Source organism: Lepidochelys kempii, chromosome 6 (assembly GCF_965140285.1).
Source record: "Lepidochelys kempii isolate rLepKem1 chromosome 6, rLepKem1.hap1, whole genome shotgun sequence".
Taxonomy (NCBI): Eukaryota; Metazoa; Chordata; order Testudines; family Cheloniidae; genus Lepidochelys; species Lepidochelys kempii.
Genome location: NC_136385.1, coordinates 52,526,385 through 52,543,746, shown reverse-complemented (window position 1 = coordinate 52,543,746; position 17,362 = coordinate 52,526,385). Strand labels below are relative to the sequence as shown.

Sequence of the window (17,362 nt, the reverse complement as noted above, 5' to 3'; positions counted from 1 at the left end):
TGCACTGATAGATAATTCTGTATACTACAGGGAAGGCAACAGCCTTTCTCTGGAAAACTATTAGCATGTACAGGCACAAGGCTGCTTTCTGACATACTGATAATGATCCAGTTCATGGTTATGATTTATGCTTTTGTTGTAAATGGTAAATGGGATAATTGCTCTGATAAATTCTGTGTTAACATAAGAGACTTAACTCTTCTAGTGCTGCTTCTCCCTTTGCAATGCATCATCAGTGCAGCTGCCTGTTTAGCTGCAACGGAGGGCAGCTATAGAATAATGAATATTTTTACTATGTGGCCTAGGGTAACATGCTGCAGTTGAGATAGCTCAACATCTTTCAGGTAATATAGAGCCAAAGCAAAGAGCCACAGCCTTTGCTGTGGCAAACGGGGGAAGTCCCGGATGACTGGAAAAAGGCTAATGTAGTGCCAATCTTTAAAAAAGGAAAGAAGGAGGATCCTGGGAACTACAGGCCAGTCAGCCTCACCTCAGTCCCTGGAAAAATCATGGAGCAGGTCCTCAAAGAATCAATCCTGAAGCACTTGCATGAGAGGAAAGTGATCAGGAACAGCCAGCATGGATTCACCAAGGGAAGGTCATGCCTGACTAATCTAATCGCCTTCTATGATGAGATTACTGGTTCTGTGGATGAAGGGAAAGCAGTAGATGTATTGTTTCTTGACTTTAGCAAAGCTTTTGACACGGTCTCCCACAGTATTCTTGTCAGCAAGTTAAAGAAGTATGGGCTGGATGAATGCACTATAAGGTGGGTAGAAAGGTGGCTAGATTGTCGGGCTCAACGGGTAGTGATCAATGGCTCCATGTCTAGTTGGCAGCCGGTGTCAAGTGGAGTGCCCCGGGGTCGGTCCTGGGGCCGGTTTTGTTCAATATCTTCATAAATGATCTGGAGGATGGTGTGGATTGCACTCTCAGCAAATTTGCGGATGATACTAAACTGGGAGGAGTGGTAGATACGCTGGAGGGCAGGGATAGGATACAGAGGGACCTAGACAAATTGGAGGATTGGGCCAAAAGAAATCTGATGAGGTTCAATAAGGATAAGTGCAGGGTCCTGCACTTAGGACGGAAGAACCCAATGCACAGCTACAGACTAGGGACCGAATGGCTAGGCAGCAGTTCTGCGGAAAAGGACCTAGGGGTGACAGTGGACGAGAAGCTGGATATGAGTCAGCAGTGTGCCCTTGTTGCCAAGAAGGCCAATGGCATTTTGGAATGTATAAGTAGGGGCATAGCGAGCAGATCAAGGGACGTGATCGTCCCCCTCTATTCGACATTGGTGAGGCCTCATCTGGAGTACTGTGTCCAGTTTTGGGATGTGGATAAATTGGAGAGAGTCCAGCGAAGGGCAACAAAAATGATTAGGGGTCTGGAATACATGACTTATGAGGAGAGGCTGAGGGAACTGGGATTGTTTAGTCTACGGAAGAGAAGAATGAGGGGGGATTTGATAGCTGCTTTCAACTACCTGAGAGGTGGTTCCAGAGAGGATGGTTCTAGACTATTCTCAGTGGTAGAAGAGGACAGGACAAGGAGTAATGGTCTCAAGTTGCAGTGGGGGAGGTTTAGATTGGATATTAGGAAAAACTTTTTCACTAGGAGGGTGGTGAAACACTGGAATGCGTTACCTAGAGAGGTGGTAGAATCTCCTTCCTTAGAAGTTTTTAAGGTCAGGGCTTGACAAAGCCCTGGGTGGGATGATTTAATTGGGGATTGGTCCTGCTTTTGAGCAGGGGGTTGGACTAGATGACCTCCTGAGGTCCCTTCCAACCCTGATATTCTATGATTCTATGCTGCATATATAGGGCTAGACCAAAAGGGGTTGTTGAGCAAGGGGTTGTTTGTAGCTGCTGGATCTCAGAAGGAGCCCTGTGAAGGAACTGAGTCTGAGTGATATTTCCTTCCCTGTTCCTCTTTTCTCCTGGAAAGAAGTAACTTACTGTATCTCTCAAAAGAGGGCAGCTCACTTCCCCATTTCCACTGACCCTGCTCCATTTGCCAGTCAGGCATTGGGAGGGACACAATGAAGGCTCATCACCTTTTCTTGCCCTTCAGTCTCTCCACTGGTTTGTAGGAGGGAGCCTGTAGAGACGATGACCTGACACTGTGCACCACTCCTGCACCCTATTTGGCCAAAGAGGAGATGTGGGAAGACTGACTCTTCCTCACTTCTTTGTATGAATAAGACCAGGGGACAATCTAGCCCATAGGAATTAGATATCACCTTTGCACCTCTTTCATGCCTGTGAAACCTCAGTAAACTTGCACTAATTGGTAAAGGGCCTGATGCTGCAGTTTACTTACTGTGGTGGACCATATTACCCCTTTAAGGGACATCTTATGGCCAAAACAGCCTGGGTGCAATGAAGGTGCACCCAGCCCCTGTCTGGAAAAGGAAGCTGAGCAAGAAGGGACTAGAGGCCATGCTGGCTGCTATGGGTTGCAGGCCCTAGGACACTAGTCTGGCCTGAGTCTTAAAAACTGTTTTCTGATTATAATTTGATTGGTTTGACTCAAGGCTCTGAGGCAGGGACCTTATGAACTAGATTAAGCTGCTCCTTCCCTGACCTGATGCTTAGGGGAAAGGGAGAAAACCTGTCTGCCTCCTAGAACAATTAGAGAACTAGGAACTCTGCTGGCTGGGGTTGATTTGGACGCCTTCTTAAAGGGGACTGTTTGTTTGTTTTCTGTTAGTTTGGTTTTGGCCTCCCGTCTTCAGATCTGTAAACTCAGACAAAACTCTCATTGACTTCAAAGTGTGCTGGATTCACACAGCTATTCTACCCACTTGTCCTGGTATGTGTGTGTGGTGATGGTGGGTGGGTTGTGAAGCTCACTGTGAGATATCTCATGAAAAAAATAACCTGTTAGAAGAGGTTACAAGATGTTGGGTCAGAATCTGAACTTAGGCTAGTCACAGGAGTTACTCTGGATTGGCACATGTGTGACTACCCGTAGAATTTAGCTTAGGAAAATGACAATTGAAGACCAATGGTAACAGGTTACCAGAACATACATAGCAAAGTGTTACACAGGGAGAAGATGGTCGTTGTAATGTGGAAAGAAGTGGCAGTAGCATTCACTAGGTAACAGGAATAGAGCAAGAAGGTATAATTTTAAGCTAAAGAAAGGGATAGTTTGATTAAATACTGTAAAACATAAACCTCTAAGTGTAATCGGACAATAAAACAAGCTGCTAAGGGAAGCTGTTTAATCCCCATCACTGCAAAGATGCAAGGCTAGACTTGACAGTTGGGATGCTTTGAGAAGAATGAAATCAAGCCTACTGTGCAGCCAGCAGGAGGGGTAAACAGTCACCTTCACTTTCCTTTTCACTTCATCTTGACATTCAATGACATGCATATGCTTTAGAGCAGTTAAATAGTGCCTTTCTCATGTTCATTCCTGATTGCATGAATTATGTTTACATTAGGGGCTTTATTTTGACAGCAACAGTGTAGAACTAAATGGCTGCGCAGATATCTAAAAATTGCATAGTAGTTAATTTGGACATCAATTATATTATATACTATACTGACTGAAATTTTTCTGTCCTCTCTTTAGTCACTGAAGCAAAAGGAGAGAGAGAGACAGCAAAAGTAAAAGGATAAACAGAAGAAAACACACAAGCAAGGGTAAGAAGCCAATACTAGAATCTCATCTGGTGTCAGTCAAGCAAATTTTTCTCACATTACCTGAACACACAAACAATTTCAGATTAACTCTGATGAACATTTTTTCAAATACTAAGTAAACAAAAATGTGTGGTGATTGGTGTCTGTACTAAATATGTGTCTCTGTCTATATATAGGATGGCTTCTATGTTTTCATAAATCCACCTACTTTGACTATGAAAATTTACCCTGTGGATAGCAGCAGCAAGATGTTCTAGTAAATAAGAGATTATGGGCTGGATCCTGCTCCCACTGAAGTCAGTGGCAAAACTCTTATTGATGGCAATGGTTTTAGATCAGGCACCAAGAACATTACACACACAATGAATCCAGTGTCTCTTTCCAGAAAGAGAAGTCATTGTTCTGTGCAAACCACTGTCTAGGGAACTGCAAAGTAGAGACTCAACAAGATACACAGTTATTGTTACCCACAGAGGAAATGCTGCCTCCATGGAGTTAAAATAAGTATTCGGCACTAACACCATTTCTAGATGCCATGATTTCCACATTAATGGGATGAGGAGTCTGGTGGCAACTTAAAGATTAACAGATTTATTTGGGCATAAACTTTCGTGGGTAAAAAACCCACTTCTTCTGATGCACGAAGAAGTGGGTTTTTTACCCATGAAAGCTTAAGCCCAAATAAATCTGTTAGTCTTTAAGGTGCCACCAGTCTGTATCCACAAAAACAGCAAGGAGTCTAACATGGCTACCCCTCTGATAATTAATAGGATGAAATCTCCAGGTTTTACACTACACTAACATAGCAAAAAGAGAGGTTTTTCTTCTATCTGGTTCCTTTCTTGCATTCAGCACTACAATATGTAGACTGTAATCAGTCAGTGCACAGGAAAAAATCTGCAACATTTTCAAAATCTAAGAACCCTTTCCCTGACAAGGCAGACAGCTGTGTATGAAACCGGTGAATTACTGCCAGTGTTGGTTATCAACACCCAAGATTCAATAAAGGATTCCAGTGACTCACCGAAGTTCCCATTTTAATAAGCTGATTAGCCAGTTGCCTTAAAACATGACATAAATGTGAGGGGAAATTGTCTTTGATATAACCTAGATGTTATGAGTGTTGCGATTATCCATTCTGCTCGTGGTTTCTTTGCTTTTTCAAGCAAGCTCTTTGATAGATGAGGGACTAGAGATTGTTGTCAAGTGGGTTGACCACAGGCCAATTCAGAAAACCAGAAAATCAAGTGAACATGTTCATTCATGACCATATATTGTAGAGATGGGAAAAACCTATCATATCTAGTCTGTTACTCTGCTAGTGCGAGATTGTTACTTACACTATATTTGCTAGTGCTTTTTCCAACCTGATTTTCAGAGGTGCTTAGTAATCACAGCTCCCATTGACCTTAGTGGAATCTGCAATTGCCTATTTGTCTCTAATAATGGGGTCTCCTTTACTTTTCTTGGCAATTCTCAGACTTTAAGACCTAGTGTGCAACATCTAAAACTCATAACCTAGGCATACCACCACCGTAATTTCAATTCTTGCAGTTATAATGGCTGATAATATAGCAGGGATCTGTAACCTTTGGCACACTAGCCGCGGTTCACCATTCCAGGCCAATGGGGGCTGCGGGAAGCGGTGGCCAGCACATCCCTTGGCCTGCATCGCTTCCCGCAGCCCCCATTAGCCTGGAATGATGAACTGCGGCAAGTGGGAGCTGCGATCGGCCGAACCTGTGGATGCTGCAGGTAAACAAACTGTCCTGGCCCGCCAGCAGATTTTCCTGATGGGCCGCGTGCCAAAGGTTGCCAATCCCTGGAATATAGTGTAAACCAGCCTGCGTGCAATATGATTGTAGCCCATGTACCACCAGCAGTACACCTACCAGAATTTGAGAAGAGCTGATATAATAGATTTCACTCTCTGGAAGTCATTCCCAATATTCACCCTTCATCGTTTTCCTTGCCTTAATTTAATCTCCATACTCCTATTTGTACCTGTTGGAAACACCCTAAATAAAGCCTTTCCCTTTTTGATGTTTTACACACCTCAGACACATGTGGGCAGATATCCCCTTACGTGTTGTATTGCCAACCTTACGTGTAGTTGGCTGTACATAGTCATAATACACTTCCAGACAATATAGATAGTTGACACACTATCTCCTTGAAACTGGTCTTATCTGGTGGCCTTCTTGCCAACATCAACAGAGAGACTAAGGTGCAAATGACTCCATGACCTAGAAGCACTACATGGGTAGGGAAATTTTACAGTGCCCACCCTTGCTATCTCTCTTTTAAGACTAAACAGAGGAAACCTCCTGCATTCCATACTGCCAATCTTCTTTTGTAACCAATTCCCCTTGAAAGCATCATCTAAATCACCAGAAAAGAGATGGGAAAGGGTAGCAATTAGCCTCACTGGGGTGCTTGCCTGCTGCTGAACATTCCATGTGTATCTGGGTAGAATGCACTTTCCTATCAGCTACATCAATTTCAGATTTCAATCTGGATGTACTGTAATGTTTTATGCATGAATTCTGAAATAATCTGGCATGACTAACAGGCTAATCATCTGGATTTGTAATTGTTTTGTGTAGTAAGATTATTCCAATATGTTGAACTCAGGTTTTGCATGAGAACATTGATATCAGACAGATGTAATTGCCTCTGATTGGTGATGCATGGCATCTTCCAAATGTGCACAAGGAAAGAAGAGGATTATTTGGAGACAGAGATGATAATGGATCCCTAGAAAGATACTTGAAGGCTGAGAGATTGCCTCACATCTCTGTTAGAGCAGAATTTATGTACTACTAAAACAGGAAATCATGAACTGACCAGATTCATAACACTTGGCCGAGGCTGTTTAGCTGTAACACTGGGATTTGAAATTCAAAGACATTTTTTCCCCTTTCCAAAATAATAGAACTTTCTGTTTATGGCTTTATATGAAAAGGAAGGGTTTGGGAGAGTATAAATAACACAGTCTGCAGTGTATGTGTGATGGCATGACCATCATCTTGTTCCTTCTAGCACTTTGATATTGGTTTTTGGGGGTAATTGAAAATAGAGCATGCACTCCACAGGTGTCTCGTCTCTTCATATGCAGGAGACAAGTAATGGATTCTTAACAGAGGTAGGACAAAAACAGAACCTTTTGTCCAATCATCCCTTTACTCCAAACTTTATCTGAACAGCCTCAGGTTTTGGTTATGGTTTGTAAACCTAAACCTGCCTAATGAGGTGTTCAAATTCAAAGCCCAAACCAGACTGCTTTGCCCCTTGCAGAGCTAGAATAAAACTAAAAGGCTAGATTGTGCCTAGCCCCTGAAAGGTGACACAAGGGGTTAGCTGCAGAGGGCAAGCAACAGTCCTTGAAAGCAACTGCTTTCTTTGCAAGAACTGCTAGGGTTCCTACCCACCCCAAAGGAGGAAGGAAGTAGTGTGAAGAAGTGGAGTCAGGGTTTGACACACCCCTACACTAACCAGTAAAGTGGCAAAGCTTGTGGGGGAGTGCACACTGCAGAACTCCAGCTGCAGCATTGTGTTTCATGTTCCCCCAGTGTAGGGTTATGTCTTTAAAGGTACAATAGTGCCTCATCCTGCCTGGAGGAATCACCGCCATAGATGCAAGAACAGTCCAGATTCCATGGCCTCATTATGCCCGTGACGTCTCTGCTGAGCTAGTCAAGGAGTGCCAACTGTGGTAGCGTTCTTTGTGGATTGGGCTCTTCTCCACAGGAAACTGGACCGAGACAACAAAACTCATTTCACAGCATATTAGAAGTCGTGGGCAAGATTCTAGCTGGCACTTCTAAAAGGTGCAGCACCAAACTTGCAGCTCAGGAGGAGGGGGGAGTCTATGGTGGCTTTTAGCTACCTTTGTGCCCTTCAGATCCCGAGGTGCTCCAAGGGCTGGAGAAGCCCTCACCCTAACTTAGGCAGCTCTGGGAGCCTAAATTACAGCATCCTCCTGAGCCTACCCTATGAGCCACAGCACTGCTTGATGCAGTCATGCCTTTGGCATGCCCCTTCCACTCCCAGCCCTGCCCCTGTTACACCCCCTACACCAAGGCTTGCAAAGTGAGGATGGCTGTCTTCCTCAGTGCTGATGTTGGAGGATTCCTCTCATAGCCAGAATTAGGGCTTTTAGAACCCTTTTATACTGCTCCCGCCCTTTTACACAGCATAAAGGGGCTGGAGCAAGTATCTCACCCCATATGTGGAAATGGAAAGATAAGGGATTGATGATGGATAAGTGCATCAAGAGAGGCAAGATGCAGAACTGCATCAAGATGGTTATGAGGCTCCATTGTCATGCTGGGAAAAAAATAAGATGTATCTTACAATTTCCCAGCTGTGGAGGCTCCTCGGAGGAAACAGGACAAGCAGCCCCTACCAGGTTCTGAGTTTGGTGTCATCCAGTCTTCGCCCTCTGAGGTAAATTGAGCCTATATGCTCCGGTGCTTAGCGGGCCTGGTCTCTATTCCCAGCTTTGCCACTGTCCCTTCGGTAAGTTGTGTTTCACCTCCCTGTGCCCTTGTTTCCACATCTGTAAAATGGGATAATGATACCTACCTTCCTCTGTAAATCACCTGAGATCTATGAGTGTTGAGTTTCAGAAGTAATACAAAAAACTGAGGAACCAACAGAATGGGTAAGCTCCCTAGTCATTATGGAGAAAAGTAACGGCCAGCTATGCATATGCTTAGATACCAGAGAACTCAAAACGGCTATAAAAAAAGAGAATATTTCAAACTACCAGCCAGAGAAGAAATTATGGCTCAATTTGCAAATGCTCGCTATTTCAGTAAATTGGATGCATCCTCAGGCTTTTGGCAGCTAAAATTAGCTGAAGAAAGCTCAAAGTTTAATACCCCATTTGGAAGACACAGATTCTTACTGTGACATTCTGTGCCTTGGGGGAGCGTACTGTAACCCCCATATTCCTCATTTTCAAATAATCGTGATCTTACATATAAAGCATGCCTTGTAAGGTATCAGGGGAAAGGTCATGATCTGCTGAAAGTCATTTCTCTATCCATATATGTATATCATTAATGCATATGAAAGTATGAGAATTGTGTTCTATGGTGGTCACAAAAACATGCTGTAAATTGGGGAATCAGCCACATATTAGCTCCCCAGAGGCAATAGCAAGGAAAGTAACCAACATCTGGGTGTCAACCCATCAACAGCCATTGTCCAGCAAGGGAGCTACAATGCGATGACTCACCTGAATGAGGCCACACCAGGGGAATTGCTCAACCTTGCTTGGAGAGACTCAGCAATGCCCCCCAGACATGCCTGGACTTGTGTTCTACAAGCACATGGACTGAGAGTATAAAACAGGCAGAGTGGACACATACTGGGCCCTTCTCCTGCCCCCACCTCTGCTGCAAGCAACCAGGACACTGAGAAGAAAAGACTCCAACACAGGAGATTGGCCCGGGTTTAAGGAACAAACCTGTATATTAAGGACTGCAATATCCAGTGAGGTGAGAAAAACTGCTTAATCTAGTTGCTGCCCAGTCTAATAGGGTTGAGAGTTTAGACTGCATGCTTATATTTTATTTTATTTTATTTTGGTAACCACTCTGACTTGTTATGCTTTGACTTATAATCACTTAAAATCTATCTTTATAGTTAATAAATCTGTTTGTTTATTCTCCCTGACGCAGTGTGTTTGATTTGAAGCAGGTCAGAGGCTCTCCTTGGGATAACAAGCCTGGTACATATAAATTTCTTTGTTAAATTGATGAACTCATATTAGCTTGCAGCGTCCAGCAGGCATAACTGGACACTGCAAGATGGAGGTTCTAGGGTTGTGTCTGGGACCGGAGATATTGGCTAGTGTCATTCGCTTGTAAGTAGCTGGGAGCAGCTTACATGCCAGAGGCTGTGCGTGAACAGCCAGGGAGTGGGGGTTTTCACAGCCGAGCAGGGTAAGGCTGGCTCCCAGAGTCAAGGATTGGAGTGGCCTAGCAGATCACCAATCCAGATAACACCACAGGGGAACGTCACACTTATGCTTACCCTTTGGCATAGCTTCAGCACCAGAAGTGTACCGCAAAACCATACGTATGATGCATGAACATATTAATGGTGTTGACACCTCAATAGATGACATCATCATCTGGGGCTCAATGAAAGAGGAGCATGGTCATAGACCTTGGGAAGTCCTGTGTGCAACTAAAGCTGCAAACATCAAACTAAATAGGGAGAAATGTGTGTTAGGGGTTACAGAACTGACTTTTGTTGTGGACATTATTTCCAATGAAGGTGTAAAACCTGATAAGAGGAAGATTTTGCCCTTTAAATGATGCCATGTCCCCAGTCCAAGACTGATGTTCAACAATTCCTGGTAATGGTTAATTACCTTGGAAAATTCATATCTAATCTATCTACCAAAGCAGCAGCTTTCAAAAAGCTGCTAGAGAATAAAAATGAATGGTATTGGGGTACAGAACAGGAGAAATCATGGGAGGGTTTAAAACAGCAACTATTAGAGCTAGTGTTGAAGTTTTATGTACCAGGAAGGCCTATTATAATCTTAGGAGATGCTTCACCGTCTTGTTTAGGTGCAGTGATTTTACAGAAGAATGAAGATTGTTGTCAGCCAGTGGCATATGCATCCAAATCACTGACTGAGGCAGAAACCAGATACACACAGATTGAGAAAGAGCTTTTAGGAATATTGTTTGCCTGGGAGATTCAAACAGTATATTTATGGCCAGACAGTGGAAGTTGAAAGAGACCACAAGCCCCTGATAGCGTTATTTAGGAAACTGCTAAACAACTGTATCTTAAGGATTCAAAGAATGATGATAAAGTTGCAAAAGTATGATTTGGTTGTGACCTACACACCCGGTAAATTCATATTCATTGCAGATATTCTTTCCAGAGCAGGGGCTCTCACAAAACTAGAGAAGACTTTAGAGACAGAGATGCAAGCCTATGTAGATCTGATTATGAAGTCTATTCCCGTAGCTAACAGGAAACTGCAACAAATAAGAAAGGTAATGGAGAAAGATGAATCATTGGGGATCCTTAAAGAAGTGATAATTAAAGGGTGGCCTGAAGAAATAAGCAGTTGCTCTCCAAGTATAAGAGACTACTGGAAATGCAGACATGAACTTATTGTGATAGATGGGGTAATTTTTCAAGGGAAATAAGGTTTTTATTCCAATGAGCCTCTGAAAAGAAATGCTATGGAAGATCCACAAGAATCATTTAGGAATTGAGAAGTGCAAACAACAAGCATGAGAGGTGCTGTATTGGCTGTGGATCAATCATGACATCACTAATGTGGTAGGAAAGTGCTTTTCCTGCTTGAAATACAAGTTTTACATATTCTTGCAGCAATCACAGTTATTAAATGGAAAAATAATATGAGGAAAGTATTTAATATGTTTTAGTTGTCTTGATTCAGCAAAGTATGTATGCTTAATGTTAAGGACATGCTTATGAGTAATCTCATCCTTATTCAGCCAAGCACTTAAGCATTTTGCAAAATCCTAATGACACATAAAGTTAACCATATGCTTAAGATCTGTACTGAACTGGGGCCTGAGTGAAGTTTAGCAGCTGAACACAAGGAGAAGCAGTCCAATGTAAGCAACTGGCTTTCCTCAGATCAGCAGCAAGTGCTCCAGAGATTAGTATGGGATATGGACCACAGTTTGAAAACATATGACTTAATAAAGAATGCACTATTGTAGGTGGAGCCATCATCTTTGTAAATTTCAGATACTGAATATATCACTTCTTTCACTGTTAGTGGGAAATTTTGTCTTATTTTTACTTATTCTCAAAGTTTAAAAAGCACTGAAATAAACATTCATCTGCAAACTTGTTTCAGTTTTTTTATTTAATAACATCCATTTAACATAGAAAGTGTTTAGAACTGTGTGGCACTTCTATGCTACATATAATATGAATAGAAACACCAAAATACCTGATAACATCTATTTTTCCATATTTAAACACTGAAGATGGAGTGAAAGGGAAGCTGAGATTATGCAATTTGATGAAGAGAGAGATGAAAATTTAACTAAGCATTTTCATGTCTATATATTTCACCAACATACATAAAGCTCTCAGGATGTTTCTTTAAGAAACTTGCTCTACTTATCTACAGAAAATATATCCTAAGAGTGATTGTTGATGTTAACACCACTTTTGACATTACTGATTTGCATGCAGCTATATAAATATAGTATAATTACTTTTTCCTATAGAGTTTTGTACATATGAAAAATTATGATACAATAAAAATCTATACATATGGTGTTAGCAGTTCTGCTGCTGCTAACCTAAAATATACATCTTTTTAAAAAGTGACTGCTCAGCTCTTTGCAATACAAAGTAAAAAGAGCAATCTCAGAAATGCTTTTTCTTTAAATAGCAATTTATATAAACATTCATATCTTCATTATCTCGCTTTGGGTAGGACTGGTTAAAATGGTTCACCTTTGCGTGGTTGCATTTGTACATGGCAGGAATCAGTCTTAAGAAATTCACTTTATCTGTGTTAGGCAAAGGCTGACATTTGTAAAACAGCAAATGTCAGATGGCTTCCTTTCTAAATCTGTGCAGTTGCAAAGTCAAATGACAAGTTTCCACTCTCAAATGACAAGTTGAACAGTGGAAAATTTTGCTTGCATGATTCTCACCTATTGGTAAAAATTCCAATGGAGGACTAGATTGCAGCTCAGGAGAAATTGCTCCCTAAATTTTATACAATACATCTCCAAGCAAAGGTCAGCTTTTTAAAATATTTGTTTTATTTTAATAGTTCATGTGTTTTGCTATATAGAACCCTAAAGACTCCCCAGATAGGTTTAGCTGCTGCTAAATAATAAATTCAGTGCCATGGAAGGGGTGACAAATGTATATTGCAATCTCATTGTTGTTTCCCTTGAGGTCTGGTGCAAAGCAGCATTACTCCAGGATATTATTACATTCGGTTGCCATGAGATCTATGTTAACCTGAGGCAGAGAACAATAATTATATTGCTACCAACACCTTACCTACCACTTCTTTATGCCTCCAAAATGAATGAAATCCTGACCCCCCCATCAAAGTCAATAGTAATTATACCATTGACTTCAGTGTGGTCAGGTTTTCACCCAAAGTGTCTCTTGTCTAAAGATTGCATTGGAGACATGGAGGACAAAAAGCATGAAGGAGATGTCAGAAAGTAACATTGAAGGTTTCTGGCACATGCATTTTATACACTGAAGGTATCATTCTGATTTGATAGCCTAGTATCTATAGCTATTCAGACCACATATGATGATAAAAAGGACAGAATGCAACCAATCAAGCTAAAAAACAAAGAGGAAATGAATGAACTGAGCAAAAGCAAATAATGCTAGGAGAAATGCCCAGTTAGAAAAAAAAATATGTTTAGAAAAAAATTGCTTTGAAGTTTTATGACCCAATTTTGTAAATAAGACGAACTTCTCTCCACCCAACTAATGAAAAGTAAAAATTGCCATGTACAGATAAAAGAAAAGGAGGACTTGTGGCACCTTAGAGACTAACCAATTTATTAGAGCATAAGCTTTCGTGAGCTACAGCTCACTTCTTCAGATGCATATCGTGGAAACTGCAGCAGGCTTTATATATACACAGAGAATATGAAACAATACCTATTCCCACCCCACTGTCCTGCTGGTAATAGCTTATCTAAAGTGATTTCCAGCACAAATCCAGGTTTTCTCACCCTCCACCCCCCCACACAAATTCACTCTCCTGCTGGTGATAGCCCATCCAAAGTGATAACTCTTTACACAATGTGCATGACAATTAAGCTGGGCTATTTCCTGCATAAATCCAGGTTCTCACATCCCCCCCACCCCCATACACACACAAACTCACTCTCCTGCTGGTAATAGCTCATCCAAACTGACCACTCTTCAAGTTAAAATCCAAGTTAAACCAGAACATCTGGGGGGGGGGGGTAGGAAAAAACAAGAGGAAACAGGCTACCTTGCATAATGACTTAGCCACTCCAAGTCTCTATTTAAGCCTAAATTAATAGTATCCAATTTGCAAATGAATTCCAATTCAGCAGTTTCTCGCAGGAGAGTGAATTTGTGTGGGGGGGTGGAGGGTGAGAAAACCTGGATTTGTGCTGGAAATCACTTTAGATAAGCTATTACCAGCAGGACAGTGGGGTGGGAATAGGTATTTTTTCATATTCTCTGTGTATATATAAAGCCTGCTGCAGTTTCCACGATATGCATCTGAAGAAGTGAGCTGTAGCTCACGAAAGCTTATGCTCTAATAAATTGGTTAGTCTCTAAGGTGCCACAAGTCCTCCTTTTCTTTTTGCGAATACAGACTAACACGGCTGTTACTCTGAAACATGTACAGATAATTGATATTGACAGCTCTGGCATGCACTGTGCAGGAGGTGGTGTAATGGTTTGATGTATCCTGTGCATACAGGTAACAAACTGGGCTCTTGTGTTTTCTGTAGGGTGTTGGTAAGCACATTTTAGTGCCTTTTCTATTGATCCTCCCTTAACTCTGGGTTTCAACTCTATATTCTTTTACAGCCTTCTTCCCTTCAAACTAGAAACCTGCAGAACTAGTACCTCAGGCTCAACCCTGTTGGGTTTCAAGCATGTTTGGATTTGGACCCAATGGATGCCCAGGGAGACAGATATTGCCCGGGCAGATGTAACCTTAATAATTTTCCTGCTATTTTCCCGATAGCTCTTGCTTCTACATTAACATAGCTGTGGTAGCATTCTTGTCTCACTGTTTTTTGTTTTGTTATGTTTTTTTGTACAGCCTCTGACTCTCATCGTTGACCTTTTTTTTTTTTTTTTTTGCAATATACCCACCCCTAAAAAAAAGTTAATTAGAATCTATCTCAGTTTCTTACTTCCTCCATCATCATCTCAGATTGGATCCTAACCTCACCCTTTTACAAAATCCTGATCCTCAGCATCCCTTCTGTTTCCAATGCCATGATACAGGGCTGCCTCCACTTTTTTTACTTCCCTGCATTCTGAAATGTTTGATGTGTTAAGGAAGAGATTTTAACCAAGAGCAAATGAGAGCTCGAAGTGCATGCTCATTCCCTGTACGGCATGATTGCCACGAGAGAAGGGTCAAAACTACAAACCCAGACCTGAACTTCCCCAATCTGAATATGATTGGTATGAGCTCGTTTCTAATTATTACAATGTGTAGAGAGAGTTTTTCATCCAACTGAGAATCACAGGAAGAAGTGACAGATATTACAAAAAAGTAGACGCTCCCTTGCTAACAGTGTTTGGGAAATACTGGGTGAAATCATAGAGTAAGTGCAATGGTGCTTTGCATTCCTTGGCAGTGTTCTGGAAGCTCCTTCTCAGGTGAACTTTTGCCTGCCAGAGGGAACAGCGGGCCTTAATTTAAAGAAATTACGACTCCCTCCCTGCACTCATTCACCACCAAGTTAGCTTTTCTGCCTTGCACTGTTCCCACCAGCCCACCCTCAATGCTTGTCTAATCCCTCTCCAGTTTCTCCCATATGCTCTCAAATGTTTTAAACCACCACTGGAAAACATTTTTCTCTATTTCTAGTTGGATACGGTAACCTTTGATGCATCTGCAATTTGAACAGTTGTTTCCTTTAAATAAGTTTGCCTGTTAGATGTGTCTTTTTTTTATGGCTTTTGATCCTTGAGGCTATGTCAGCCTAGCAGTCCACCTCAAAGTAGGAAAAAAATCTAGGGCCCTTATCATGGGACATGCTGCGTGCTTGCTGGCATTAATGAAGATAGAGGGCATTCAGCACCAGGCAGGAAGTACTTTAGCACCTTGCAGGATCCAGTCCTAACCAATATAAGAGCTATTATAAGTTCTCCAAAGAAATGCACATAGTCACACAATGCTTTCCCTGCAGTTCACTACTGTTACTATCATAAACTAACTGAAGATAAACCCAGCATCTGAAGTAACTGAAGCAAAGGGAGGCCAGCCAAATGTTAAGATACTCAGAAATTGATAGGAGAGATGGAACACTTGTTATTGGACAACAAAATTACAACCCAGGTGATTATGGAACATTTGCTTCTATAAGTATCTCCACAAGGAACAAACATTTAATAATGGGCTCTCTTGAAAGGGAAAGTATAACAGAATCCAGTGGCTGGAAATTGAAGCTAGACAAATTCAGACTGGAAATAAGGTGTACATTTTTAATAGTGAGTGTAATTAACCACTAGAATAATTTACCAAGGGTTGTGGTGGATTTTCCATCACTGACAATTTTTAAATCAAGATTGGGTATTTCTCTAAAAGATCTGCTCTAAGAATTATTTTGGGGAAGTTTTATGGCCTGTGTTATACAGGAGGTCAGACTAAGTGATCACAATGGTCCCTTCTGGCCTAGGAATCTATTAAAACCACCACATGGCTCAGAGATGCTTACTATGTTATCCACTCAAAGTTCACTTTTTAAGTGTACTAACATGCTCCAGCATGTTCAGCTGTTGTGGGATAGCTACATGAGGCAGATGCTTTTCAGCCTCATGCATGCAGTCGTATGTTACTTCATACTCCACAGGTATCCACAGTTGAAATAATATGATCTGAACTGAACAATCACCCGGGAGTCCTCTTACAAAGATAAGCAACATTGGAAATCATTATTTTTCACAGGCTGCCTTATTTTAAATTATTTTACTCATAAAAATACGTAATGCCCCATGATTCCCCCCTTTATTTGCATGACTCACAGCATTGTCATAAATCACATTACTCCTACACTATATAAAAAAAAAACTTCATAAAATGGGAAAATTAATCACAATCATAGTTACCATATATCACAGAAAACTGTGTACATTTTTTCCCCATACAGGACATACTTCAACTAAAATAATTTTGACACCAATGATAGTGTTCCTTCTTCCTGTTAGAAGTAGTTTTTTTTCCCTCATTTTGGTACATAAATAGAAGGGAATAGTCTTTGAAATATTTACATCCAGAAGATTTTGCTGCTGTTTTTGTTGACATCTTCAATTCTCATTTTCTCTCCAGCCACCGGCATTCTTTCCAAATTTATAGACTAATCTCCGGCCATCCACACGCTCCAGTATTTCTCTTTTGTAATAGTATCTGTCAAAAGAAAAACACAGAAATAGATTTGATACTAGACATTGGAGCTGAGAATAGTCATTAAGGGACACTGTCAACTAAGAAATCACACTTGTAACTGAACATGTTTTACCTACTATTATTACAAATAATATCTAAGGTTATTGTGACTGAAAGAGATTAGAGAAAACATCTTATCTCTTTTTTATTTTACTTCGTTTTAGTTTATACATTTGACTGCACCTTGGTAGACTCTGCCACTTTTCAGAGCACCAGCTCATAGCTTATTCAGTGTTGCCAACTCTTGCAATTGTATTGCAAGTTTCATGATATTTGACATTTCTGTAAAAATGCCAGCTTCTGGAATCCCGTGATCAGGTAAGAATCTCAGCTTTCATTTACAACAAAAAAGAAGTTTCTAGCCCTACTGGGTGTGAAGAAAAGTTTGAAAATGTGAAAATCAAAAGGATCCCATGATTCTTAAGCCAGTCTTATTATTTTGGTGGGCTTGACTTATGTTCAGGTTGGCAATAGTGCTTAGGCATTGCTTAGGCCCAAATTAAACCGTTTGGGTTTAGCAGTGACAAGTCCT

At 41.2% G+C, this 17,362-nt stretch overlaps 2 protein-coding genes across 8 annotated transcripts in view; one reads left to right on the top strand and one right to left on the bottom strand.

The window, feature by feature from the left end:
• APIP (APAF1 interacting protein) overlaps positions 1-17,362 on the top strand; it is a 106,750-nt gene that overhangs the window by 78,617 nt on the left and 10,771 nt on the right. For 3 of the 6 annotated variants that reach the window (XR_013635941.1, XR_013635936.1, XR_013635937.1), the window contains 2 exons: positions 3,586-3,656; positions 8,023-9,163. The gene's annotated coding sequence lies outside the window, so the exon portion shown is untranslated. Of the gene's footprint in view, positions 1-3,585; positions 3,793-8,022; positions 9,164-17,362 lie in introns of those variants that run through there. The other 3 variants (XR_012159390.2, XR_012159389.2, XR_013635938.1) reach the window with 2 other exon arrangements.
• EHF (ETS homologous factor) overlaps positions 11,548-17,362 on the bottom strand; it is a 39,380-nt gene continuing 33,565 nt past the window's right edge. For both annotated transcript variants that reach the window (XM_073347939.2, XM_073347938.2), the window contains one exon: positions 11,548-16,791. In XM_073347939.2, the coding sequence (XP_073204040.1) occupies positions 16,692-16,791 (100 nt within the window). In that variant the 3' untranslated portion in view covers positions 11,548-16,691. The remainder of the gene's footprint in view (positions 16,792-17,362) is intronic.